Source organism: Adiantum capillus-veneris, chromosome 25, assembly GCF_014529385.1.
Source record: "Adiantum capillus-veneris isolate H3 chromosome 25, ASM1452938v2, whole genome shotgun sequence".
Lineage (NCBI taxonomy): Eukaryota > Viridiplantae > Streptophyta > Polypodiopsida > Polypodiales > Pteridaceae > Adiantum > Adiantum capillus-veneris.
In genome coordinates this window covers 100,283,201-100,306,232 of record NC_140955.1, presented here as the reverse complement: position 1 = coordinate 100,306,232, position 23,032 = coordinate 100,283,201, and the positions used below count along the sequence as shown (strand labels likewise).

The window sequence follows — 23,032 nt, the reverse complement described above, 5'->3', positions numbered from 1 at the left end:
CAGGCCCTCTCTGACTGCTAGGAGATCTCTTGGCAACGCCTTTGCCACGAGTCGCTTGGCGAGAGAGGGACAGCCTTTCTTGCAACCCCCTCTACAGGTACAGACGTCTCCCCTTGCAGCTATCCCTCGTGGTCTGACGAGCATCGACATCCGGCGCCGATGGGACTTCTTCGACTATGACTTTACTCGTTTTCTCGGTGACCCCTCCGCAGACCATGAGGCAGCCTGCTTCAGGGTCCATGTTCTGTTCCTTGCAACTAGGGGGACAGAGGCCTTGGACTCAGCAGTTGGCTTCTCCTTTCCTCTTTGCGGCAGGGACCAGACTGAGTGGACTCTCGACTCAGTGTTGGGGTGGTTGCACACACAGGTCCTAGAGTTCTCTCACCACATAGAAGAACTAGGAGTTACAGACATCCTTCAGACTTTGTGGCCATTGGCCAAGTTTGTGTGACACCTCCAGACAGCAGGATGTAGACACATTGTGGTTTACTTCTTTGCCGATACACAGTGCTTGCCATGCTATGTACACATTCATGAGGACTCCTGGACAGAGGAGGTTGCTTTGCGTACGGCTCGCTCTCCTTGGGCTTGGGCCAGGCACTCGTTGCAGTCACGTCTAGCTAGAGGACGCTCGGATGCGGATTACTCCCCATCCAAGCCAGCCTCGAAGATAGCCCGTTTAGTTGCTGCGGCAGCATCTGTTCTCTCTCGCTCCCCATGAGCATCGTCTCATGGAACGTGCAGGGACTTGGTGGGCCCCAGTTTTAGCGTCAGCGGGGCCGACTGCGTCAGGAGCTTCAGCGCTGCCTTGTGGGAGGAGAGATTGATCTCCTTATGCTTCAGGAGCACCATCTCTGTGAGAGCCGCATTAGACGTTGTGGTCAACTCTTGCGTGGACGATATGATACTTTTTGGTCAGCTGCTTTTGGACTTGGAGGCATCTAGGGTGGGGTATGTATGACTATTGCGGACTCTTTGCAACAGGCCATTGTGGGCAGAGGGATTATTGTGCCAGGCAGGGCTCAGTGGATTATTGTGCAGGTTCAGGGTTGCCTTGTGGGCTTCCTGAACATCTATGCGCCCAATGTGGCGAGTGCTCGAGTAGAGTTTTGGTCACAGATAGTTGAGTCTCTGCCGCAGGCAGAACACTGGTGCATAGGGGGGGACTTCAACATGTTGGAGGAACCTTCTGACAGGATTGGTGGTAGCCATGCTACTGTGCATGTGGTTGAGTTGGCAGCTTGGGAGAGGTTTTGTATGACTCTGAGGGTCTCGGATGTTTGGCACCACTCTAGTTTTGTGAGGCCCCCAGAGAGCCTTGCCTTCTCGTTCGGACCGCAGAGTAGGAGGAGTGAATCTATCGCGGATAGATTGCTTCTACACTAGTGACCATTTCGGTGACTTGGGAGGGACAGTTGGCATTCTGGCAGGGACTTCCTTCTCGGACCATGCACCAGTGATCCTCACAGTGGCAGACAGGCAAAGGAGAGGGAGCACGATGCTTCGCATCCCAGAGAGGGTCTTGTTGGACTCTGCACTCAAGAGAGCGAGTAGAGGCTCTCTGGACAGAGAGCTTGGACAGGCAAGATTCTCCTACTGACAGAGTGGCCTCAGGACTAGCTCAGATTAGCCGTTTCTTTCTCCAGGAGTCTTTGGCTCGCCGGGCTGCAGCGAGAGAGGAGGAGCAACGTCTAGGACGGGGCATTGCTTCGTTACAGAGGATGCAAGAGCAGCATCCAGCCAGTCCTTGGTTGGAGGAGGAGCTACAGCAGGCTCGACAGGAGCTTGTTAGCACAGAGGAGAGGCGACACGAGTTTGCTTTCCACCGACAGGCATCTCAGTGGACACAGGTGGGCGACAAAGTGACTGGTGCTTTCTTTGAGGCAGTGGGACCTCGGCATTGGCATGCCAAGGTCAGTCAGTTGCGTAGGCCCGACGGGTCAGTTGCTTCTAAGCCCGAGGATATGCGTGCAGTTGCTACCGACTTTTACCGTGAGTTACTGTCTGCAGCGCCTCAGTCAGAGTGTCAGGATGCATGCAAGGAGCAGGTTTGGGCACAGATGCCCTGTCTTGTGACTGAGGAGATGCGCCAAAGGATTGAGCTGCCACTTCAGCTTGAGGAGCTACACACGGCTCTTAGGACCCTCCCCGTGGTAGCTGTCCAGGTGAGGATGGGTTGACTCCCAGCTTTTTCTTGGAGTACTGGGACCTGCTTGGCCCAGATCTCTGTAGTGCTTTTCAGTACATTTTGCACACAGGAGTGATGCCTGACAGCATGAGTGAGAGCTTGATCTACCTCATTCCTAAGGAGGGTGGCTCCTTGGATGAGATTCGACAGTGGCGCCCCATCACCATCCTCAACTCAGCCTACAAAATTCTTGCCAAGGCTCTGAGTTTGAGGATTCAGCCACTTCTAGAGAGCCTTATACATGGGACTCAGACAGGTTTTGTCAAGGAACACAGTATCCTTGACAACATCTTTACTTTTTGGGAGGCTTTTGCCCTAGCACGGCTCCGTGGTGAGGACCTAGTGATTCTTCTTCTCGATTTTGAGAAGGCATACGACAAAGTTGACTGGGACTTTCAAGAGGGCACTCTACGCAGGATAGGCTTCTCAAATGCTTGGATCAGAGGGGTGTCAGCTTTGTACAGACAAGCTCACAGTCAGGTACTTTTGGCAGGAGGTAGAGGTGATCGCTTCATGCTCACACGTTCGGTCAGATAGGGCTGTCCTCTTGCCCCCTTCCTTTTTCTGTTCTATGCGGAGACGATGAGCAGGTTTTTGGTGTCGCAACAGGTTGGTCTACGGGGCTTAGCACTCCCTATTCGGGGAGATGAGCTACTGGACGCTGAGTTTGCCAACGACTCAGCGTTGTACTTAGATGGCCACGAGGCACTCATCAACTGGAGAAAGACAGTGGCTTTCTCAGTTGGTAGTGCTCCTGTGCCCAATTGGATGCTAGGAGAGGGTTTTAGGTGGATTCCTCCAGGGATTGCAGTTCGGTACTTGGGCTGTCAGGTTGGTTTGGACTTGTCTCCCGAGCAGCAGATTGCTCCCCTCCTCCTGTCTATCAAGAGGAAGTTGTTACACTGGAGCTCAGCACGACTTTCTTTGGCTGGCAGAGTAGTAGTGGCCAACCAGGTGTTGTTGGCGACTATATGGTACATCACTTCTTGCTGGATCTTCTCGAGTTCTTGTATCAGCCAGGTAGAGGGGCTGATCAAGAACTTCATTTGGTCAGGACGTGACACTCAGATAGCCCGAGCCAAAGTGGCTTGCAGGTCATCACTCTTCCTTGTTCACAGGGAGGGCTTGGGATCATTGACCCAGCACAGCAGAGCAACGCCCTTCTTGGGAAGTTCATAGTCAGAGGACTTCTTCCAGGTGAGGAGCCCAGGAAAGAGTTCTTGCTACAGCAGCTTCGTGCTAGGGTGCCTCAAGCTAGAGGCCCCTGGCGAACTTCGACCAGATGGATCTTCACAGAGATGCGCAGAGTTGGTTTGAGCAGGAGACTGGAGGACTGCTTCGCTGTGAGTTTGCTTCGATCTTGGGAGCTCTTGCGGCGAGGCCTGGAGTAGAGACAGCCTACTTGCACGGAAGAGCGCCTACAGTAGCCCCTTGTCTGGAACCCCATGGTTAGCACTCAGAGAGGCCACTTGGTTGGTAGTTGGCCTCGTGTTTCTTGGGTCCCATGGCAGCGGGTCCAACGTGCTCTTTAGGTGACTGGTTAGAGTTCACAGGCTTGTCAGAGGAGGTGCAGGGTTTCCAGTTACAGGGCATGAGAGGGGTGCAGAGCATATGCCAGGACATCTCAGAGGCACTTCCAGCTGAGTGGCTCACGCCTCTCGAGCCAGTAGCACCCAGGTGGATGGGAGCCTTCACACGACTGGAGGTTCTCATCTCAATCAGGGCCTGCTCAGAGACTGTTCCATCCCTTTTCTTCGAGCTTCACGGTGGGGCACGCTAATAGCGAGTTGCAGTAGAGGCCCCGCAGGTGGCAGAGTGCTGTTTTCAGAGGATCCGAGTAGTGGGCATCTGTGGGAGGACTTGTGTCATCGATCTTGACCAAGCAGCTCTTGAGACTGGACACTGGAGGCTGTGGGCTTTGGAGTGCTGTCCACTGGCACGAGTACAGTGGGATCCTCGTGAGTGGCTCTAGAGGGTCCCTTTCTCTTTTGCAGACCACCCAGGTGTCCTGTTCTTTCAGTACAGTGTTTGATTGGGACGTCATATACTAGAAGCACACAGAGAGACCCGCCCCGCTGCAGCACCTCATTGGCAGGAGGAGGGTCTCAAAGCTGAGTTCTTGGCAGCCTTCTGGGAGAGGTTGTGGGACTCTAGACAGCCGAGACGAGTCACCTTGTTTCAGTGGCTGGTCCCACACAAAGCTACAACAGTTGGGAGCTGGCTAGTGCATAGTGGTCTCTCGACCGCATGTGCAGCTTGTGACCATCTTGTGGAGAGTCAACGTCGCTGTCTTTGGGACTCTCCTTCGGCACAGCAGGTGTGGCTTCGAGTTCTTCGGCTGATGCCTGCTCTCTCCACGGCTCGACAGTACACTTGGGGAGTAGCGGCTTGGTCCACCCTCACAGGCCCGGCACTTCAGTTTGAGCTATCTTCCACCAGCAGGATGATAGTGATGCGGGTGGGGTGACCTACACTCCAGCCTGCCACAGAGCTTACTCCACAAGAGTGGTGCAATGAGAGAGAGGAGTGTTGGGAGCCTGACCCTCTGGTTCATCTGGCGGGCCCGCTGCTTCCGCATCTTTGAGGCTCGCCCTGTGCCACCAGCAGAGACTGTTCGCGATTTTTGGCTAGAGCTGATCCACACTCTCAAAGGACAGCTCGAGGGACTACAGGGCAGCTCCAACCGCATGCGGGAGCGCAAAGAGGCTTTCCTTCGACTCTGGCATCCTGGGCCTTTCTACACCATGGTCCAGGGTGTACTCCGATGGCACTACCGACCACCTGTGTGGCTTATCCCTCCCCCCATTTCTTGATTTAGCCCCATTGTACATATGCTGGTTTTTTCATTGGGAGAGTCTCCCACCATGGTTGTTGTAGCCCTCTCTTGAAGAGGTGGTAGTAGCCCTATGGGCACTTTCAATAACTAATAGAAGGATCTTTTTCTCGGGGGGGAAAAAAAAAAAAGCTTCGGAAAGGGCAAGAAAAAGGCAAAGAAGCCCAGATTTCCCCCAGTTTCTGACAGTTCTACAGAGGAGTCATTCTTTGACAGTTCGGACTTCGACGATTACATGTTTTATGCAAAGAAGAAGCATTTTTTACAGAGCCAACCAATATGACTTTCTCAAAGCAAAAGCAAGAAAGTGAAAGAATTCAAAGAAGGTGGACAGTCGATTAAGTTTGATTCCTTTTCTAGGTTCCGAGATGCTCCGAGGGCTTTGGCCTTCATTCAACAGTTTGACATAGCGTTCTCTGGAGAGCATTACTCAGAGCACTCCAAGATTAGGAGGGCTACATCTTTCTTCAAGGGAAATGCTCTATGTTAGGTGCAGCGGAATGAATGTTTGAACTTTGCTCAAGATCAGTGCTCCGAACTGTGCTCAAGGTTCCTCTTGTTCTTATGAAAGGGAGAGCCTTCCGTTCTTAATGAGAGTGCAATGGCCACAAACAAAGTGAATGGACACTGTGCGTGAAAGTGTATGAGACTGAGAGATAGAGAGAGAATAGAATACGACACCAGAGACGACGTAAAACCCTCCTCCAAAGGCCCCACTCTCAATGACGAGCGCGGTCTACTTATGATTGCACAAATCTCTACAATGCTTGGACTTGCTGACAATGTCGACGACGATGAGGACGACAACGAGACGGGCTGAAATCTGGAAACGCTAATGGCTGAAATCTGCAAATCTTTATCTGCTGAATTTTGACTCTATGTCGGTGACGATGTCGATGACGACGATGGGACGACGACACGCTGAAAACGCAGATGCTGAAATCTGCGTTTTCCGGGTTGAAACTGTAAACCTTGCGGAAACTGACCGTGCGGCGAGGAACTGCTGCGAGAAGGTGAGGTTTGCAAGGTTCGGGACTTGATCTGCGGTGTCTAAGGGCTGAAAACTGAAAATGCTGAGGTTTCTTGATGTTCCGTCGCGGTGAATCTGCAAAATGCTGGGGCTGATCTGCAAATAAAAAACGCTAGGGCTGAAAATGGATCTGCTGTCGCCGGATGGCCTGCAACTACAAAACGCTAGGTCTCTTGTTGAGTCTTCTGCCACCAAGGATTTGCAAGAGCAAAACGCTGGTTGATCTGCTCCAAAAACGCTAGGTGGTTGCTGTGGAGCAAAAACGCTAGGGCTTGGGGTTCTGCTGAGAAGTTGCCTGTTGAGCGAGTGCTCCTGCTGCCTCTTCTGCCAATTAGTGCTAGTCTAGGTTTGCTTATATACAAACTTACTCAATTTGCCCTACCTACTTTCCAACAAAAGTCACTTAAAAATAATAAGTGAAAAATGTCAAAAATAGGGAAAATAGGCTTCCTTGAATGCTTACTTTTTAGCTTTTCATGAAAAATCCGCATACATTTTTGCTCATTCATGAGTGAAACGTGCTCAACGTACAATATGTGTTAGGTGCAGCGGAATGAATGTTGTGTTTTCTCAAGATTAGTGATCTTTACTGCTCAAGGTTCCTTTTAGTTCTTAGGGAAACAGAGAGCTTTCCGTCTTGTAGAGTGTTGTGGTCACGAACAAAGTGATTGGATATTGTGCGTGCAAGTGAATGAAACTGAGAGAAGGAGAGAGAAGAGATACGACACCGAGAGGTTGTAAAACCCTCCTCCGAAGGCCCCATTCTCGTCGGCGAGAGGGGTCTACTTTGATTGCACAAAGGTGTACAATGCGAATGCAAGGGACTATGCAACTCGGTCTATGCCGATGACGACGACGGTGACGACGACGACTTGGGCTGAAATCTGAGATCTTCTAGATGCTGAATTTCTGGGACTGTTTCAAGGCTGAAAATGGACTGTTTTGGCTGCGTTTTGTCGGGCTAAACTTGGGGGTTCATATGCAACTGAATGGGGGAAATCTTCTAATGTTCTGCTGCTGAAAACCTGCGTTTTCCCATGGCTGAAAACTGCAGATCTGCTGGCATTTTTGATGGGCTAAAAAACGCTGAAAAAGGCTGAAGTTGCTGTAAAAACGCTGAGGCTGCAAAGCTTGCTGATGCTAGCGTTAGTCCAAGGCTGGAATCGCTGATGATCTGCAAAGCTTGCTGGCGTTTTTATGGCTGAAAACGCTGGGCTGGTCATGCACAAAAACGCTAATGGCTGTGGTACTGCTGATGTCAAAACCCTGATCTGAAATGCTTGGGGGCGATGGTTTGTTGTAGGGGAGAAACACCAAGGAGATGAGTCAATGGCGATGCTGATGATGGGGGCTGCCCGGCGAGGATGGAGACCATAAACGCTGGGGGTGCTGGGGGTACTGCTGAGAAGTTGCCTGTTGAGCGGGAAGCTCCTGCTGCCTCTTCTGCCAGAAAGTGCTAACTTGGGTTTGCTTATATACAAACTTAGCAAAATTGCCCTACCTACTTTTGTTGGAAAGTCACTTAAAAATAATAAGTGAAAATACCAATAAATAGGAAAATAGGCTAAATGCACTGGAAAATTCCCCTAACTGATGCTAATGGATTCTGATGGGAATTCCAATGATCATGCTGTGTGCAACGGGAGGATATGCATCTATGCTAAGTGACTGGGCATGCACGGTCTATGAATAGACTCACAAAAGTGTCAGATCACTGCTAATCTAACTTGATCGGACTGACTGAACCCTGCTGTGGTGTAGCTTGTCCACGGACACATAGGGTTGGGATGTGTCACGTGACAATATGTCATGCCTAGGAAAAGGGATCACATAAAGACGCTGACTAAAATACAGAAAACGATCACGAATGAAACACTCGAACAATGCGTGCGTACTAATCATTCGAGCACATAGTACTTCCTGTAAGGGTTCTTTGGACCGAGGCTCGAGAGCCAAGATCGGTTCTTCGGAATCTATCGAATCTTCCTGTGGGGGTTCTGTGGACCTCGACTCGAAAGTCAAGATCGATTCTTCGTGATTGATCGAATCTACAACGAGGTTAGCTTCGCTAGAAAAAGCATCAACTAACATAGCATCTTTGTGAACAATCACGTCATCTTCATGCAAATCATCATGCTTGTGAGAAATCACATCTTGATTATCATGCAAATCATCATGCTTGTGAGAAATCACATCTTGATCATGCAAATCATCATGCTTGTCATTGTCATTCAAATCATCATGCTTATCATGATGCAAATCCTATGTGTCATGCTTTGGAGAAGTAGAGACTAATAGAGTCTCCTTTTCCTGATTTTGTTCAAACGATGCCTGCACAATAGAAAAGAGTCACAAGAACTCTTTCATGTGTCAGTCGCTCTGTTCTTGTCTTGCTATGGCTACGTTTCTTTTTGCTTCTCTTTTTGCTTTGCTTTCTGCGTGTCTGCGATCCATTTCTGCTTTTCTTTCTGCCTGTCTTGCTTCGCGTTCTAACTTCCTTTCCATAAACATCTGGTACAAAGCCTCCATAGGAATTAGAGCAATCCTTGACGTAGATGAGGAAGGGCGGGAAAAACCTCCTGGTGGGGAAAATTCTTCTTCGTCTCTCTCATGCTCATCACCTCCAAGCGAAGTATCCATTCCGCTTCGAGTGATGACCATTCTGAAGTCATGGGTTCTTGTGGGTTCTTGTGGTCTTGGGTTCTTAAGTTCACGAGGAACTTGGGTTCTTGCGGGTCTTGAGGGTCTTGAGTTCTTGAGGGTATTGAGGGTATTGAGGTTCTTGAGGTTCTTCTTTCGCTTGCAATCTGTGTTAGAGAAGGATCTTCTCTTCACCCGAGTTCTGCTCTTTTCCGCGGGCGCACCCCTTGGCGGCCTTGCACTCACACCAAGGTTGCTTTTTCCCACCTCACGTCAATTGGCCGGCCGCTAAGTACACGGTCCGCTCTCGATGAGTGAAAAGAGGCACACGGGGAGGCTGAACAAGACCTTCTTTCTTGGGATTCCTGTCACTCTTCAAAAACACGATTAGGAATCGACACGTCCAAGCGAACTTGGGTTCGTGCGACCTCAACAAGCAAAAAAGTTATGTGTGGTTCTTGTGGTTCTTTCCTTGAGTGATACAAAACACTGCTAAAGTTCTGATACCAATGTAAGGTGCAGCGGAATGAATGTTTGAACTTTGCTCAAGATGAGTGCTCTGAACTGTGCTCAAGGTTCCTTTTGTTCTTATGGAAGGGAGAGCCTTCCGTTCTTAATGAGAGAGTGCAATGGACACAAACAAAGTGAATGGACATTGTGCGTGAAAGTGCATGAGACTGAGAGATAGAGAGAGAATAGAATACGACACCAGAGACGTTGTAAAACCCTCCTCCAAAGGCCCCACTCTCTATGGCGAGAGCGGTCTACTTATGATTGCACAATCTCTACAATGCTTGGACTTGCCGACGATGTCGACGACGATGAGGACGACACCGAGATGGGCTGAAATCTGAGAACGCTAATGGCTGAAATCTGCAAATCTTTATCTGCTGAATTCTGACTCTATGTCGGTGACGATGTCGATGACGACGATGCGACGACGACGCGCTGAAAACGCAGATGCTGAAATCTGCGTTTTCCGGGCTGAAACTGTAAACCTTGCGGAAACTGACCGTGCGGCGAGGAACTGCTACGAGAAGGTGAGATCTGCGAGGTTCGGGACTTGATCTGCGGTGTCTAAAGGCTGAAAACTGAAAACGCTGAGGTTTCTTGATGTTCCGTCGCGGTGAATCTGCAAAACGCTGGGGCTGATCTGCAAATAAAAAACGCTAGGGCTGAAAATGGCTCTGCTGTCGCCGGATGGCCTGCAACTGCAAAACGCTAGGTCTCTTGTTGAGTCTTCTGTCGCCAGGGATCTGCAAGAGCAAAAACATTGGCTGATCTGGTCCAAAAACGCTAGGTGGTTGCTGTGGAGCAAAAATGCTAGGGCTTGGGGTTCTGCTGAGAAGTTGCCTGTTGAGCGAGTGCTCCTGCTGCCTCTTCTGCCAATTAGTGCTAGTATAGGTTTGCTTATATACAAACTTACTCAATTTGCCCTACCTACTTTCCAACAAAAGTCACTTAAAAACAATAAGTGAAAAATGTCAAAAATAGGGAAAATAGGCTAAATGCACTGGAAAATTCCCCTGAAGGATTTTGATGGATTCTGATAGGAATGCTTATAATCATGTTGTGTGCAACCAGAGGATATGCATCTACACTAAGTGTCTGGGCGTGCACGATCTGCGAATAGACTCAAAAACAGTGTCAGAACACTTCAAATCTAGACCGAATGGACTGATGGAACCCTTGTCGTGCTGTAGCTTGTCCACGGACACATAGGGTTGGATGTGTCACGTGACACTCGAACATGGTGGTCCACTCTTCTTCTGAGAAAGGAAGCTCCAGTTAAATGGTTGAAATTCAAAAGGCTCTTTCGTTCTTCTTGGCTGACTCGGGAATACAAACGAGATATACGAACCGCTTAGAATCATCTTCGGATAACCAAGGGAAATTCTTTGGACGCTTATTGCGAGAGATTTTGGAACTCTTTTCTACCAACCTCTTCATTTAAGGTCTCGTTTATGGAACAGATTGAGTGGTTTTGTTGCGGACTTCCTACAGAGATCCGAGACTACTGCTTGGAATAAAAGTCAAATTCTATTCAAGAAATGATGGCTCATGCGAAACGGGGTTTTGCAATACATTCGGGAAATTTGACTTACCCACCTGATGAGATCTTGACTCAGAGAACCCACAGACTTCTAACAATGAAAGTAGAAAGAGAAAGAGTTCCCAAGAAAAGAAAGACAAGGATACACGACCCCGACTCACTCTTCGAGAGAGGGCCAATTACATCAACGAAGGGAAGTGTTTTGGATGCGGGGATGCGGGGAAAATGGGCACGTCTCCGCAAAGTGCCCAATAAGGCACAGCAAGAACAACATGAAGACAGGCCAGAGAGTTCGAGAGCAGCTAAGGAACGTGGCAAAAAAGGCAAGATGAAAGCAAGACTAGTTCCAGATTGCATGGGTACTGACCCAAGCATGATTGATGAAAGTACAGAACTTTGCCGAGCTTGGGTCAAGATGAAAGCAAGACTTGATGTAAAACTGAAGGGCGAATCTATCCCTATTGTATCGGCCTCAGCCGTTTCCAAATTAATGAAATCCAGTCTAATTGTTTACTCAATCTACTTGAAAGAGTTAAGTGATAAACACAGAACGTATATGTCTGAACTTGATAAAGAACGCCAAGATTTTCTCCACAGTCATGCCGATTGCTTTTATGAGGGCATGCCAGGCGACTTGCCACCATCTCGTCTTGAGGATAACACTATTGATCGGATACCTGGAAGCACACCACTGAACCGGCCATCAGAATGAAGAGATTATGAACCAAGTGAAAGACCTTTTGGAAAAGGCTCTTATCCAGCCAAGTACTTCACCCTACTGTTCTCTGATGTTGTTGGTTTTAAAGAAAGACGGTGATGAGAGCCGATTGTTTTCAAGGCCGGAATTGACAGCACAGATTTACAAGAAAGAGCTTTTGGCGGTTATCCATGCTCTTACTCAGTGGTGACATTACCTACTCGGAGCCGATTTTACGGTCTTCACTGATCATCAGAGTTTACGCTACTTCTTGTTACAAAAGCAGCTTTCGAAAAAGCAGATGCGGTGGGCTAACATCTTGTCAAAGTTTCACTTCCAGATTGTCCATGTTCAGGGACAAAAGAACTTGGTGGCAGATTCTTTGTCCCAAAAAGCCATTAGTCTTTGCTATTTCCGCGATTCATCATATAAGACATGGTCAATCAGTACGCCACAGATCCCGATTTTTCGGATATATTCACTCAAATACAGAATGAGGAGGTAGGTGCGGGATATTTTATACGGGATGGCTACTTGATGAAGAAAACGATATTGTGCGTTACACAGCCGTTGAAGAAAAAGGTTCTAACTAAATGCCATTGTCCACCTTTTACAGGTCACTGCGGCATTGACACCACCTTGAAAGGTGTGGAGCATTACTTCTTTTGGCCGAGACTCAAGAAGGATGTGGACGACTTTGTGCACAGTTGCTTGGTATGCTAGAAGGTCAAATTTGACAGGCATAAAGCACAAGGATTGTTACAGCCTTTACCCATTCCCACCCGCCCCTGGGAAAGTATTGCTACGGATTTCTTTTTTGATCTCCCGAAGACACAGAGTGGGCATGATGACATTTGGACTATCATCGACAGATTTAGCAAGCAAGCTCACTTCGTCCAGTGAAGAAAACAGTGAAGCCGGATCATTTAGCGAAACTACTCATTTCACAGATTTTCAGATTACATGGCATGCCTAAGACAATAGTCTCTGACAGAGACCCCTGATTCATGGGTTTGTTTTGGAAGGCTATTTGGGAGAACATTGGCACACGGTTGCAGTTCTCGTCATCATTCCACCCGCTCCTTTGTCAACGGATTACCCCGATTTTGATAGAGTCATTGATGTCCCTTTGGGTTTCAGGGATACTGCTCGGCTGACAGTATTCTGTTGTATGACTTTATGAACTGGAATTCCCGAAAATGAAAATGATTGATTTGTACTTGACTTGTTTGAGTGCAGGAACTGAAAGACGAAATGATTGTAGCATTTCGGTCTCATAAATCTCCATAGACATGATTGCAATAAGGATTAGTTAATAGGACATCTGTAAGGTCCCAAATGGATCTAGATACGATTACTAAATACGTTGCCGATTAATCATGGTCTGAGATTTGGAATGAATTTGAATGTGATTTGTCAAGTGATGTGCTTTGATGTCCGGTGATGTGACTGTCGATTGGTACATGTGCTAGATGTGTTGTGTCTAGTGCGTCGGTACTAACAGTCAGTGTCTACTAAGACAATTTATGGCCTCTGTCTGTTTTGCAAACGTAATCGAGGGCGATTACAATTCTTTCAAGAGGGGAGTATGTCACAAACTGATGACGTGGCAGCCTGTAGGACCCTTGAAATGCGCCGACAAACTGACGTGACAGCCCCAGAAAACGCACCGGAAATCGCGTTGACAAGCTGACACGTGGCAGTTGTATGAACACTACAATTTCCAATGATTGCTGACGTGGCAGAATGTACAGAATTCCGTAAGTTGCGCTGCTGCTTTACGCTGGCTGATTTTTGAAGCCAAGCTTTTTGGGATAATTGCTTTTGAGTTAGTAAGCTTTTGAGTTAAAGATTTTTGGGGCTCTGCTTTTGGGCATCCCTTGTACCAATAAATAAGTGGGCTAGGCCTCATTACTCAGGGCATCTGGACGCAGAGTCTGAGAGTGAGCGCCTGCCGACTCTCTTGTACTTTGAACTCAAATTAATATAAAAAGAAATACCGAAAGGGACGCCAGTCTTTGGGGCCAATACCTCTGGGCACGGAACCACGCTGGGCCGTGTCGTCTTTGTGAACTGTTTTGAAGTGAATCTCTATTGTGTCGCGGTAGAATCTTAACTTGGTGTGTCCGAAGTTTGTTACACAATGGCCTATCACCCAAAGGAGGTACAAGAGCGAGATAACAATGTGTAGGCTATGTAAACGCCAAGGTGGTACAAGAGCGTAAAATGAACCATTAGGGAGGCGCATAATGCCATGTAATGTTGGGCATGATCACGACTGAAAAGAACTGCGATCTTGCCCATGTCTGAAGGAAGGTGCATCTACGCTGCTCCGCTGCCCTGGAGGAGCCTGAAGTATCCCATTGATTGTGAAGAGTATCCAGAAGCTCATTCCAAATGGCTGTCAAAATGATGGATGTAGGGGAGGACCGTGCGCCTAGAATGTGAGCACATTGAGCATTCCACATGGTCCAAAGCGTGATGCTACACATTGTAGTGAAAACTCCATCCCGCTGGTAGAAATCCCACTGTTGACCTATGTCACAGAAGCGTGCATTTTAAATACATAGTGAAAACTCCATCCCCCTTGTAGAAATCCCACTAGTGACCTGTGTCACAGAAACGAAAGCGTGCATTTTTCCTATCATCTGGCACTACACGTGGAGAGAGAGAGCCGCAAATTTGTCAATGTTGCTTGTTTTCCCAAACTCCACGCTATGTGTTCTTTTTTTAATGTTATTAAATATGACCACATTCAAATTGGCCCGACTACTCATTTTTCAAGGTTTTAAACCATAAACTTAGAAACAAGCGTTAAAACAACAGTTTCTGACCAATTTGGAGCATTATTAACTTTGTTGTTTCCATGCCTCTCCCGACTCAGTCCGTCTGCTACCGTCGGGATGTATTTACACTGTCCGGAAAGTGACTTTCTTGGAAAGCCATAGTAAAAATATTAAATAGTGACTTTTAGGAGCGAACTGGGGACACCATCTTATTCATGTGCTTATTCTGATGTGTTCCGCACTGTGTCTGGCTACTACTCTACTTATCGTACTCTCCAAACACCAATAAATTTCCAGATGGCACATTGCACTGTAAAATTTACCCGTCTATTTAATTATTAATTGATACCAGAAAATTCATAAATTTGTTCTGTGGGCACAAAATTCATTTCAATCATCTATAGCTTTAGCTAAAAATATTACATCCCTTGCTTTTAAACAATCGTCCTTGATTTTCATGATACTTATGCACGATGTTTGAAAAATCTTTCAATTCGAATTCTGTCATCCACTAAGCATCTAGAGAGGAGTAATTTCTGAACTTTACTAAGTACTTACGATGAGTCCTTCAAGACTTTAGTTTTGGAGCTCCCAATGGTGAATAATCCGTTCTGGAAGAAGTATTTCATCTACCTCTAGGGGATCTTCGGTAATTGGTCTGCAAGATGTTTGTCAACAAAAGGTCGTAGAAGGCTCATGTGAAAAGCTTTATGAATTTTCCACGTCTGTGAAAGATCCAATCTAAATGTGACTTCTTTTTAAACGCGCAATAGTATCTATTGGAAAGTTTTACAACTTTCCCTTTTTGATTGGCATGTTTCATAAGTCCAGCTTTGTCAAACTTGAGAAGAACGAATTGTTCTTCAACTAGCTTGATAGCACAACAATGTGTATCCGTTGCTTTCTTATGCTTTTCTTGAGATCTAAGGATAGCCCATTTCACTTGCGTGTAAGCGGTATCTAGGTCTTGAACAAATTCATTAGCTGCAAATATTTTATCCTTGGTGAGAAGGATTGGGGAAAGTTGTGGTTTGTCATAAATAACCTCAGTAAAAGCATTTCCTGTAGTGGAATGTATAGTGTTATTATAGGCAAATTCTGTGAGAGGTAAATACTTCTCCCATTCTTGTTGGTTATCTGAGACATAGCACTTCAAAATATCTATGATTGTAGAATTAGCGATTTCGCTTTAAACATCTGTCGGAGGATGATAAGCTGAAGAAAAATTCAACTTAGTTTCTAGGTTCGTAAAAAGTGCTCGCCAGAAATTACCAGTCATTTGCGGGTCGCAATCACCGATAACTGTTTTGGGCATACCATGATGTTTAAAAATCTTGGCCATGTGATCAGCTTTTATGGTCTTTCTTACTGGAATGAAATGAGCTTGCTTACTGAATCTGTCTATAACAGTCCAGATTGCATCATTTCCATTCCGAGTTCATGGCAAATCCATTATAAAATCCATGGCAATACTTTCCCAGGGTACCTCAGGTATCGATAGGGACTGAAGTAAACCAGGAGTGTTACGATTATACTTAGCCTTTTGGCATAGTATACATTCTCCAACGTATCTACCTATGTCATCTCGTAGCGCTAGCCAAAAAAAGTATCTTTCTAAGGCTTGTGTTATGGACATCATACCTCTTATGTCTTGCGCAAGGAGAAGCATGTGCTTCATCCATCACTTTGTTCTAAGTGGACGTGCCACACAAAAGCCTGATGAAAATAAAGATATCATCCTTAATAAAGTAAAAAAATATTTTAGTACCAGTTTGTAGCTAATGCCACATTTCACCGAAGTTGGAGTCATCAGGGTATATCTCGGCGGGTAGAGATTCTCACTCATGATGATGTATGCTCGTTATAGCATTTACTTGAGGCCATCGAGAAAGAGCATCTGCCATTACATTTTAGTTCCAAAAGTGTGTAGAATTTGGAAGTGAACATAGAGAAAAAATTGGCCCATCGCATTTGTTTCTCAGACAACTTACCTTGAGAGAGAAAGTATGGAAGACTTTGATGATTTGTCTTGATTATAAAATCTGCTCCTAGAAGGTAATGCTTCCAAACTAAGCACATGTATAATTGCCATGAGTTCCTTCTCATAGATGGAAGGCATCATGAAGTCATCTACTTTCATAAGCTATGGCATGGCCTTCTTGATTATGAATTGAGCCAATGCAATCGCCTGAAGCATAACACTGTACTTCAAAAGGTTTTCAGAGATCACATACAATGAGAATTGGCCCATGGGTGAGGAGGTACTTAAGCTTTTCGAAATCTTCCTTCTATTTAGTCCCCCAAACAAAGGATATCTTTTTTTTTGTGAGATCATGGAGAGGTGCAATGACATGTGCAAAATGGCGAATAAATCGTCTATAGTAGAAAAAGAGTACAAAAAAGCTTCGGACATTGCTCTCCTCCTGTCGTTGCAGAAACGAGAAAGAGCCCTCTGCTCAGCGCGAACCTATAGGGAGAGAGAGAAGTTGATTCGGCGATGGTAGAATTTTTGCCCAATGGTGCGCTAGTGGCTCTGCACACACCGACCTTGAAGCTTTTTCCTTCACCACGGCTTGCATGCATGCATGAGCTTCCCAAAATAGAACCACTAACTCTATGCTATGATACCACTGTAAGGACGAGGAGTGTGGAAACCCAAACTCTAGCCAGCCATCCTAGCAGCCTCCGTGCCAGTCCCCACCTAGCCCTTGGCCTCACAATTACCTTTTCTGCTGCACCTATAACAAATTCATGGAGTAGTAAGAAGCAGCCTAGAATTGCTTTATGTAGCAGAATATGTAGTGCTACTTGTGTAACCACCTGCGAAAGCTTGGCTTTCCCAAGCTTTCCACAGCAGAATTTGGTTATCTACTGGACAATTGTAGTACCCCTAAAGTTATAATAACATTGAGTATAATCCGGTAATCCACACCCGGGCCAGGCACACAAAGATATAGTGCTAGGGATTGAGGGCAATTTTTTGGCTTTTCCTGGCATTTCCCAACATGCTGAAACCCAAGGCAGTGCCGCCCAGTAGCTCGCCATCTTGCTGAGGTATTTCTCCCGTTGTATAGGCGTTTTTTTTCACTAGAGACTACAGGTCATTTTAATGAAGCTCTAACACAGGGTTTGGATAATTGTCAGGCTAGTTTTCAATGTACAAAATTCTACAATTTGAAAATTTTCAAGCACAAGTTGCAATCGCCCACAAAAAACATGACTCTCGAGCAACCATAAATCAAGGCCAATCAACATTATAAAAGGTTACCTTCAGGCTCTCAACAACGCCAGGGATGACTTCATGCTCGAGCCCAGCATATTCTCCCTCAGTATTCTCTCTGATAACCACAATGTCTACATTTTCATGGCGTGACCTGAGTCCGGGCAAGTTGAAGCAATGCACTAAAGATGCATAGAGGTCTAGTTCCTTGCGAAGCTGCACATTGAGGGAGCTCACACCTCCACCAACAGGTGTTGCTAACCCTCCTTTAAGGCAAACCTTATTCCTTCTTATGGAGGCCATAACTTCATCAGGCACTTTGTCCATCTTTCCACTCACCTCGAAGCGTTCAAAGGAGAGGGGGGCATGCATTGCTTTCATGACCTCTACAACGGCGGAAGTGACGAGGGGGCCGATGCCATCACCGGGAATGAGGGTTACTGTGCGCTGGGTGCCATCACCGGGACGGGGCATATATGTGATAGATCTGCGCAAAGGCAGGGCATAGTCGAATCCATAACTCGTGCGAATGGTAGAGGCTAGACCGCGGCCTCTATGGAGAAGCCAAGATAGTTGCCTATGCGCCATGAAACCTGCACAGATGAGTACAGAGAATCTTGGCTGCTCGGCGCCACCCTATGTAACTTGTACCTTTCAAGTCAACGAGCAGTTTTCGTAGACTCCCCAAATTTTTGGGAGCAAATGTGGACCATTGGATTAAGCTTGTGAGAGAAATTCATAAACTCATACATTAGTGGAGTATATTCTCTCGACTTCAGATGGTAAAGTAGGGAATCCCAGCTGAGAGAAATTCATAAAATCATACATTAGTGGAGTATATTCTCTCAACTTCATATGGTAAATGACGGGGCAAGGGCTGGCGAAGGAGGACGAGAAGGGCGGATGTGAGCAGCACTTAGCAGGCTGCAGGGCGACCAGCAGGTTGCCAAGATTGACAAAGAGGATGAATGTGGGCGCCCTCGATCACACAGGTGGCAAGCACCGAGGGGCGGGCCAAGGAGGACACTAATGTCTCGAGGATTCTTGAAAAGGGTCCCCTTATTTTTAACAGGGCAACAGTCTGTGTGGTAGCATGGGAGCCAATATTTGACTCAGCGAAGTCTCTCCAGGAGTTCCATCCTGTTTGGGTCAAATTGTTGGCTTGCCTACTTGGCTCTAGGATAACATCAAGATGTTCGCCAGTCAACTGGGAACCCCCTTGTTCGTTCCAAACAAGAGGGGTCAAGGCAGGACCTCCAATCGGGTGTGTATAGGCTGGAATATGTCTAGATCTCCACCCAAGAGCATGGTGATCAATGCAAAAGTTGGATTCATAACGATCTCTCTCAACTTAGGGACCTGCTTTGGGGTTTGCTTCGAGTGTAACAAATTTGGGCACTTTGTCAAGGATTGTCCCATGAAAGCTAGAGTAAGTACCAATCCTAAAGTGCAAGATCCCGTTACAAGGGACGGCAATACGGTCCTTGCTAGGAATACATTAGTGGAAGAGAGTGAGCATCATATGACGTTTAATGAAGAGAAGAGCGCAAGGGAGGAAAAAGAGGTTGTGATCACTTGCAACAAAGAAGACATGCTCATGCAGGAAAAGACTGTGGAAAAGCAGAGCGTTACACTGTAAGTCCATCAATGCCCAAGCAATGAGAGTGTTTTCTGCTATACGTAAACTTCTAACAATAACAGCCACGTAGGCCGTGCAAGTCCCAAGGCTGAAGAGAATCAAGAGGGTGAAGGTTGTGGCAAGGGATTCGATGCCACTGGGAGTTGCTAATGCCTTGAAAGGGAAAAGCACCCATCCCTGCTCCACTAAAAGGAGGGATTGTTGGCATCCCTCTCCGCAATCCCTTTGAAGTGCTACAATAAAAGAAGTCCATTGAGACTGAAGAGCGTCTGAATTCTCATGAGAGTAGTGCGGCGGGGACATGGCAGACTTTTGATGTCAAATAATTTGTCCCCCTCTCCGCATGAACCCCACACTTCAGATGTTGTTCTCAAATGTGAAGGGCATAAAACAAAAGAGAAGCAAGGAAAGCTATGGCAATGCATGAAGAGGAGAACCAATATTAATTGTTGGTGTCTGCAGGAACACCACCTTGGTGCATCGGTCCCTTGCTCAGATAAATCTAGAAACACTTAGTGCACATTGCTCTTTGGTAGGCCGTCTCCTTTTGGACCCCTATTGAGATACAACCATTTCTCCTTTTGGGCCCCTGTTGAGATAGGTCTAGAAGCACAAATCTTTATCCTAAGTCTTGTTCCCCTTTTATCTTCCCATATTAAATGATCAGTTTAATATGAGAAAATCATTTGGTAAAGTTAGATATTATAATTTATGACATTATCTCTCTCTTGAAATCATAGTCGTCCTTGACTATAAGGTAGAGAAGATAAAGCCTAGTCATTAGTCCATGTTTCTTAGCGGGTAGAGAATCCCTTTTTACCCTATGACATCATTCCAGAATGGATGACTAATCCATTTGGAGCTCGCGAGACTTAGCTGTTGCAAGCATGTCTATTCTTTAGTCCATATCATACTTCCAAAATAGAGTGACAAGTTCTTGTGTTTGGGAGACGTCGTCACCACAAGCATGATCCTAAGCATGCATACTTCTTGATTTTTGTGCACAATAAAAGAAAGAGAATGAGTCTTATAAGACAAAAACATTGTTCATTGAAAATGCATTTTCATTTGCTTACTCTAGTGTAGCATTGTAAGCATTGACAAGGTTTATATTATGATCCTTAAGCTAGGTTCCAAGCATCCCTCTAGCATCTTTAAAAGGATAATTCTTAAACTTAACAAGATATCATTGAAAACGTTAACATTTCTTAGTACCTTGTCTTCGTGTTGAAGAATCGATTCGGGCTGCAACACCTCTTCTTGATCTTTGATCTCTGGCGGGTCCTCCATTATTCGTTCTTTTTAAAGCTCTCCTTTGTAAGGCTTGTGTCATAATAACTAATATCTAATTCTCCTAAATGATTCTCTCATGTTAAACTGATCATTTAATATGGGGAAGTACCAGGGGAGAAAAAAGCTAGAATATTGGTAAGGCTAGCAGACCGGCCACAGTAGGGATCCAAAGGAGGGGGGGCATCTGCAGCAATGTGCATGAATGGTGCTTCAAAGACCTTAGGGTTTAGCCCATTAAGACTTCCAAAATGCTAAGGTTCCAAAATTCAAAGGTAAAGTCCAAATGGTCAAGCTTAACAAAATTGGATACTTTTGTGAAGACCATAAAATCTTCACATATCCCTAGTTGGGAGGGGGCGATCCCTAAAGGTAGGGGAAGAGAGAGAACAGGTGAGAGAACACACACACGCACACACTCAAGGCTTCCCTTTACACAAAGGGCATAGTGGACACATGTCAGGTTCCTAGCCCAATTGCCTCCAAAGTGCATTCAAATCCTATTGGATGTCCATAGAGGTGGACCAATGAAAATTAGGCTAGAGTAAATTTAGTTTAATTCTTTTAAAAACACTTGATAAAAGAAGCAATGAAAATCAAGTCTCCTAGAAGATTATTGGATAACCTACCAAGGGGTCCAATGGGAATTAAGCAACTCAATGGCTTGCTTAATTCCTATTGGCCAGAAGGGTAAAAGGTCCAATGGGGATTTAAATGTAATATTTGAATTAGCTAAGCTCTCATTAAAGGGGAAAGAGGGACACTTGTCACAAGGCTCTTCATTTGACCTGTTATTTCCTATTGGCTAAGCTTGGCAAGAGCCAATGAGGTGCCAGCAAGAGGAAATAGCAAGAGGGGTCCACCAAGAGAGAGAGAGAGGGGGGGGGGGGGGGGGGGGGGGGGGGGGGGCTGATTTTGCAAAGGCATTATGGCACACACACTCACACAAGCTCATGTGTGAAGCAAAGAACTCTCTCTCTTTATCCAAGCTTTAATGGAAAGCTCATCATCTTCTCCAAGCTTTTGAGAAGGGAGGCCTACACCAACAAATCTTGGCTTTGTGATGCAAATCCAACCAAGAGACAAGCTTCAATGCATGCTCATCTCCTCTACCATGCTAATTACTACGCTATGCTCAACTATTAAGAGTGATTATGTGAGGAGAAATACTTCTTTCTGTAAGAATACTTTTTCTTCCTCTAGATCTACTCTCATACCCCGCTAGCTCTCACCATCTTCGAAATTGTGTGAGGTCTTGGGTCTGAGACCGTGAGGGAATTGATGTTGTGTTTTTCAAGTGTAAGCTTGGTGCTTGAAGCTTCCATCTTCATTGCACCAGCAAGTTATTGAAGGAACACAGTATTGTATTGTAAAATGTTTCCCATGATGGGGGAAACCTATAATACAAAGCCTTTTGGAGGGGGGACCGGCTGCAGGTCCTCAATTGTTGTCAATAGCTTAATTTCTCTCTCTTTTTGAAGTATTGTTCATGCCTAACTCTAATGAGGCGTTATGCTTTGTTGCTCTCTCTCCAACCTAGCACTCTTGCTATGCTCATTAGGAATCTATTCTTAATGAAATGCTCACTATGTCTATGTTAATTTCTGCTACACATAAGGTACTACCCCATTAAATGTTACATTTGTATCAGAGCATAAGGTTTCTCTTTTCTTGCTCAAGAAGAGAGGTCCTCAAGCTGATATAAATGGTTGGTATTATTATTTGCAATTATGTAGAATAGGGATTTTTCAGCCTTGCAGTGCGCGTGCTTCGTGCAGATAACGGGGCATCACTGTCGAGAGCTATGGTCTTAATAGTGGAGTCCTACGGGGCTTGCCTACGGATTAATCACTATTGAGCTATTAGAAGCTTGACAAGAGCCGGTACTGTTTTGGTGGTGAAAGACCCTCTCTTCTATTCCTTGCAATTAATGATATTCGAGTCGTGCGGGTACAGAAGCTTGAGTGCTTTTCTAAAGGGTTAAGAGGAGTAGCAACTAGGGCTTGAAGTGCCAAAGTACACTTAAAAATTTTACACCTAAAATTTTTTAGAATGGCTGACAATAGTACAAAGAGTGAAATTAATGTTGATAGCTTTGATTTTGCTAATGAACAAACTACTAATGATGCCCCTATGCTTGTTAATTACTTTGTTACCAGGCTTCAACAAGCCATGGGCAATCCATCCCTCCAAGGTGAAGTGCAATGGCAGCTACGTACTCATGTGATTCTCCAACTCCCCACCAAGAAGAGAGAGTATCTAGGAAGCCTCCTTGTGAGACTTCCAAAAGAGGCCTCTCTCCAAGAAGGGAAGAAGAAGAGGATCCGTACGAAGGGCTCAAAAATCTACTACTCGGCAACGTATCTCCTTCCCAAAGGAGAACTCACGTTTCAACGGTAGAGCCCCCACTGAAAGAGCAAGAAAGAAGCGAGTCTCCGCCACCTCGACGGAGATGGCTCCACGAAGAGGGCGAAAAAAACTCTCTCCAACACCCCCTAAATGGAGAAGACCATCGCACACTTCTCTACACCATAATTCAACAAAGGAGGGAAAATAGGGATCCAAAGGGGGGCCATCTGCAAAAGAGCAGTGTGCATGAATGGTGCTTCAAAGACCTTAGGGTTTAGCCCATTAAGACTTCCAAAATGCTAAGGTT

At 46.0% G+C, this 23,032-nt stretch overlaps 1 protein-coding gene across 2 annotated transcripts in view; it reads right to left on the bottom strand.

Annotated features, from left to right (window-relative positions):
• Positions 1–18,135, bottom strand: part of LOC147425373 (isocitrate dehydrogenase [NAD] regulatory subunit 1, mitochondrial-like) — a 78,576-nt gene extending 60,441 nt beyond the window's left edge. Inside the window, exon 1 of one of the 2 annotated variants that reach the window (XR_015186381.1) lies at positions 17,496–18,135. Coding sequence is in view for 1 of the 2 variants with exons in the window: in XM_086499670.1 (XP_086355796.1) it covers positions 17,496–18,035 (540 nt within the window). In the remaining variant the exon portion in view is untranslated. The remainder of the gene's footprint in view (positions 1–17,495) is intronic. The other variant, XM_086499670.1, reaches the window with a different exon arrangement.
• Positions 18,136–23,032: the final 4,897 nt, after the last annotated feature.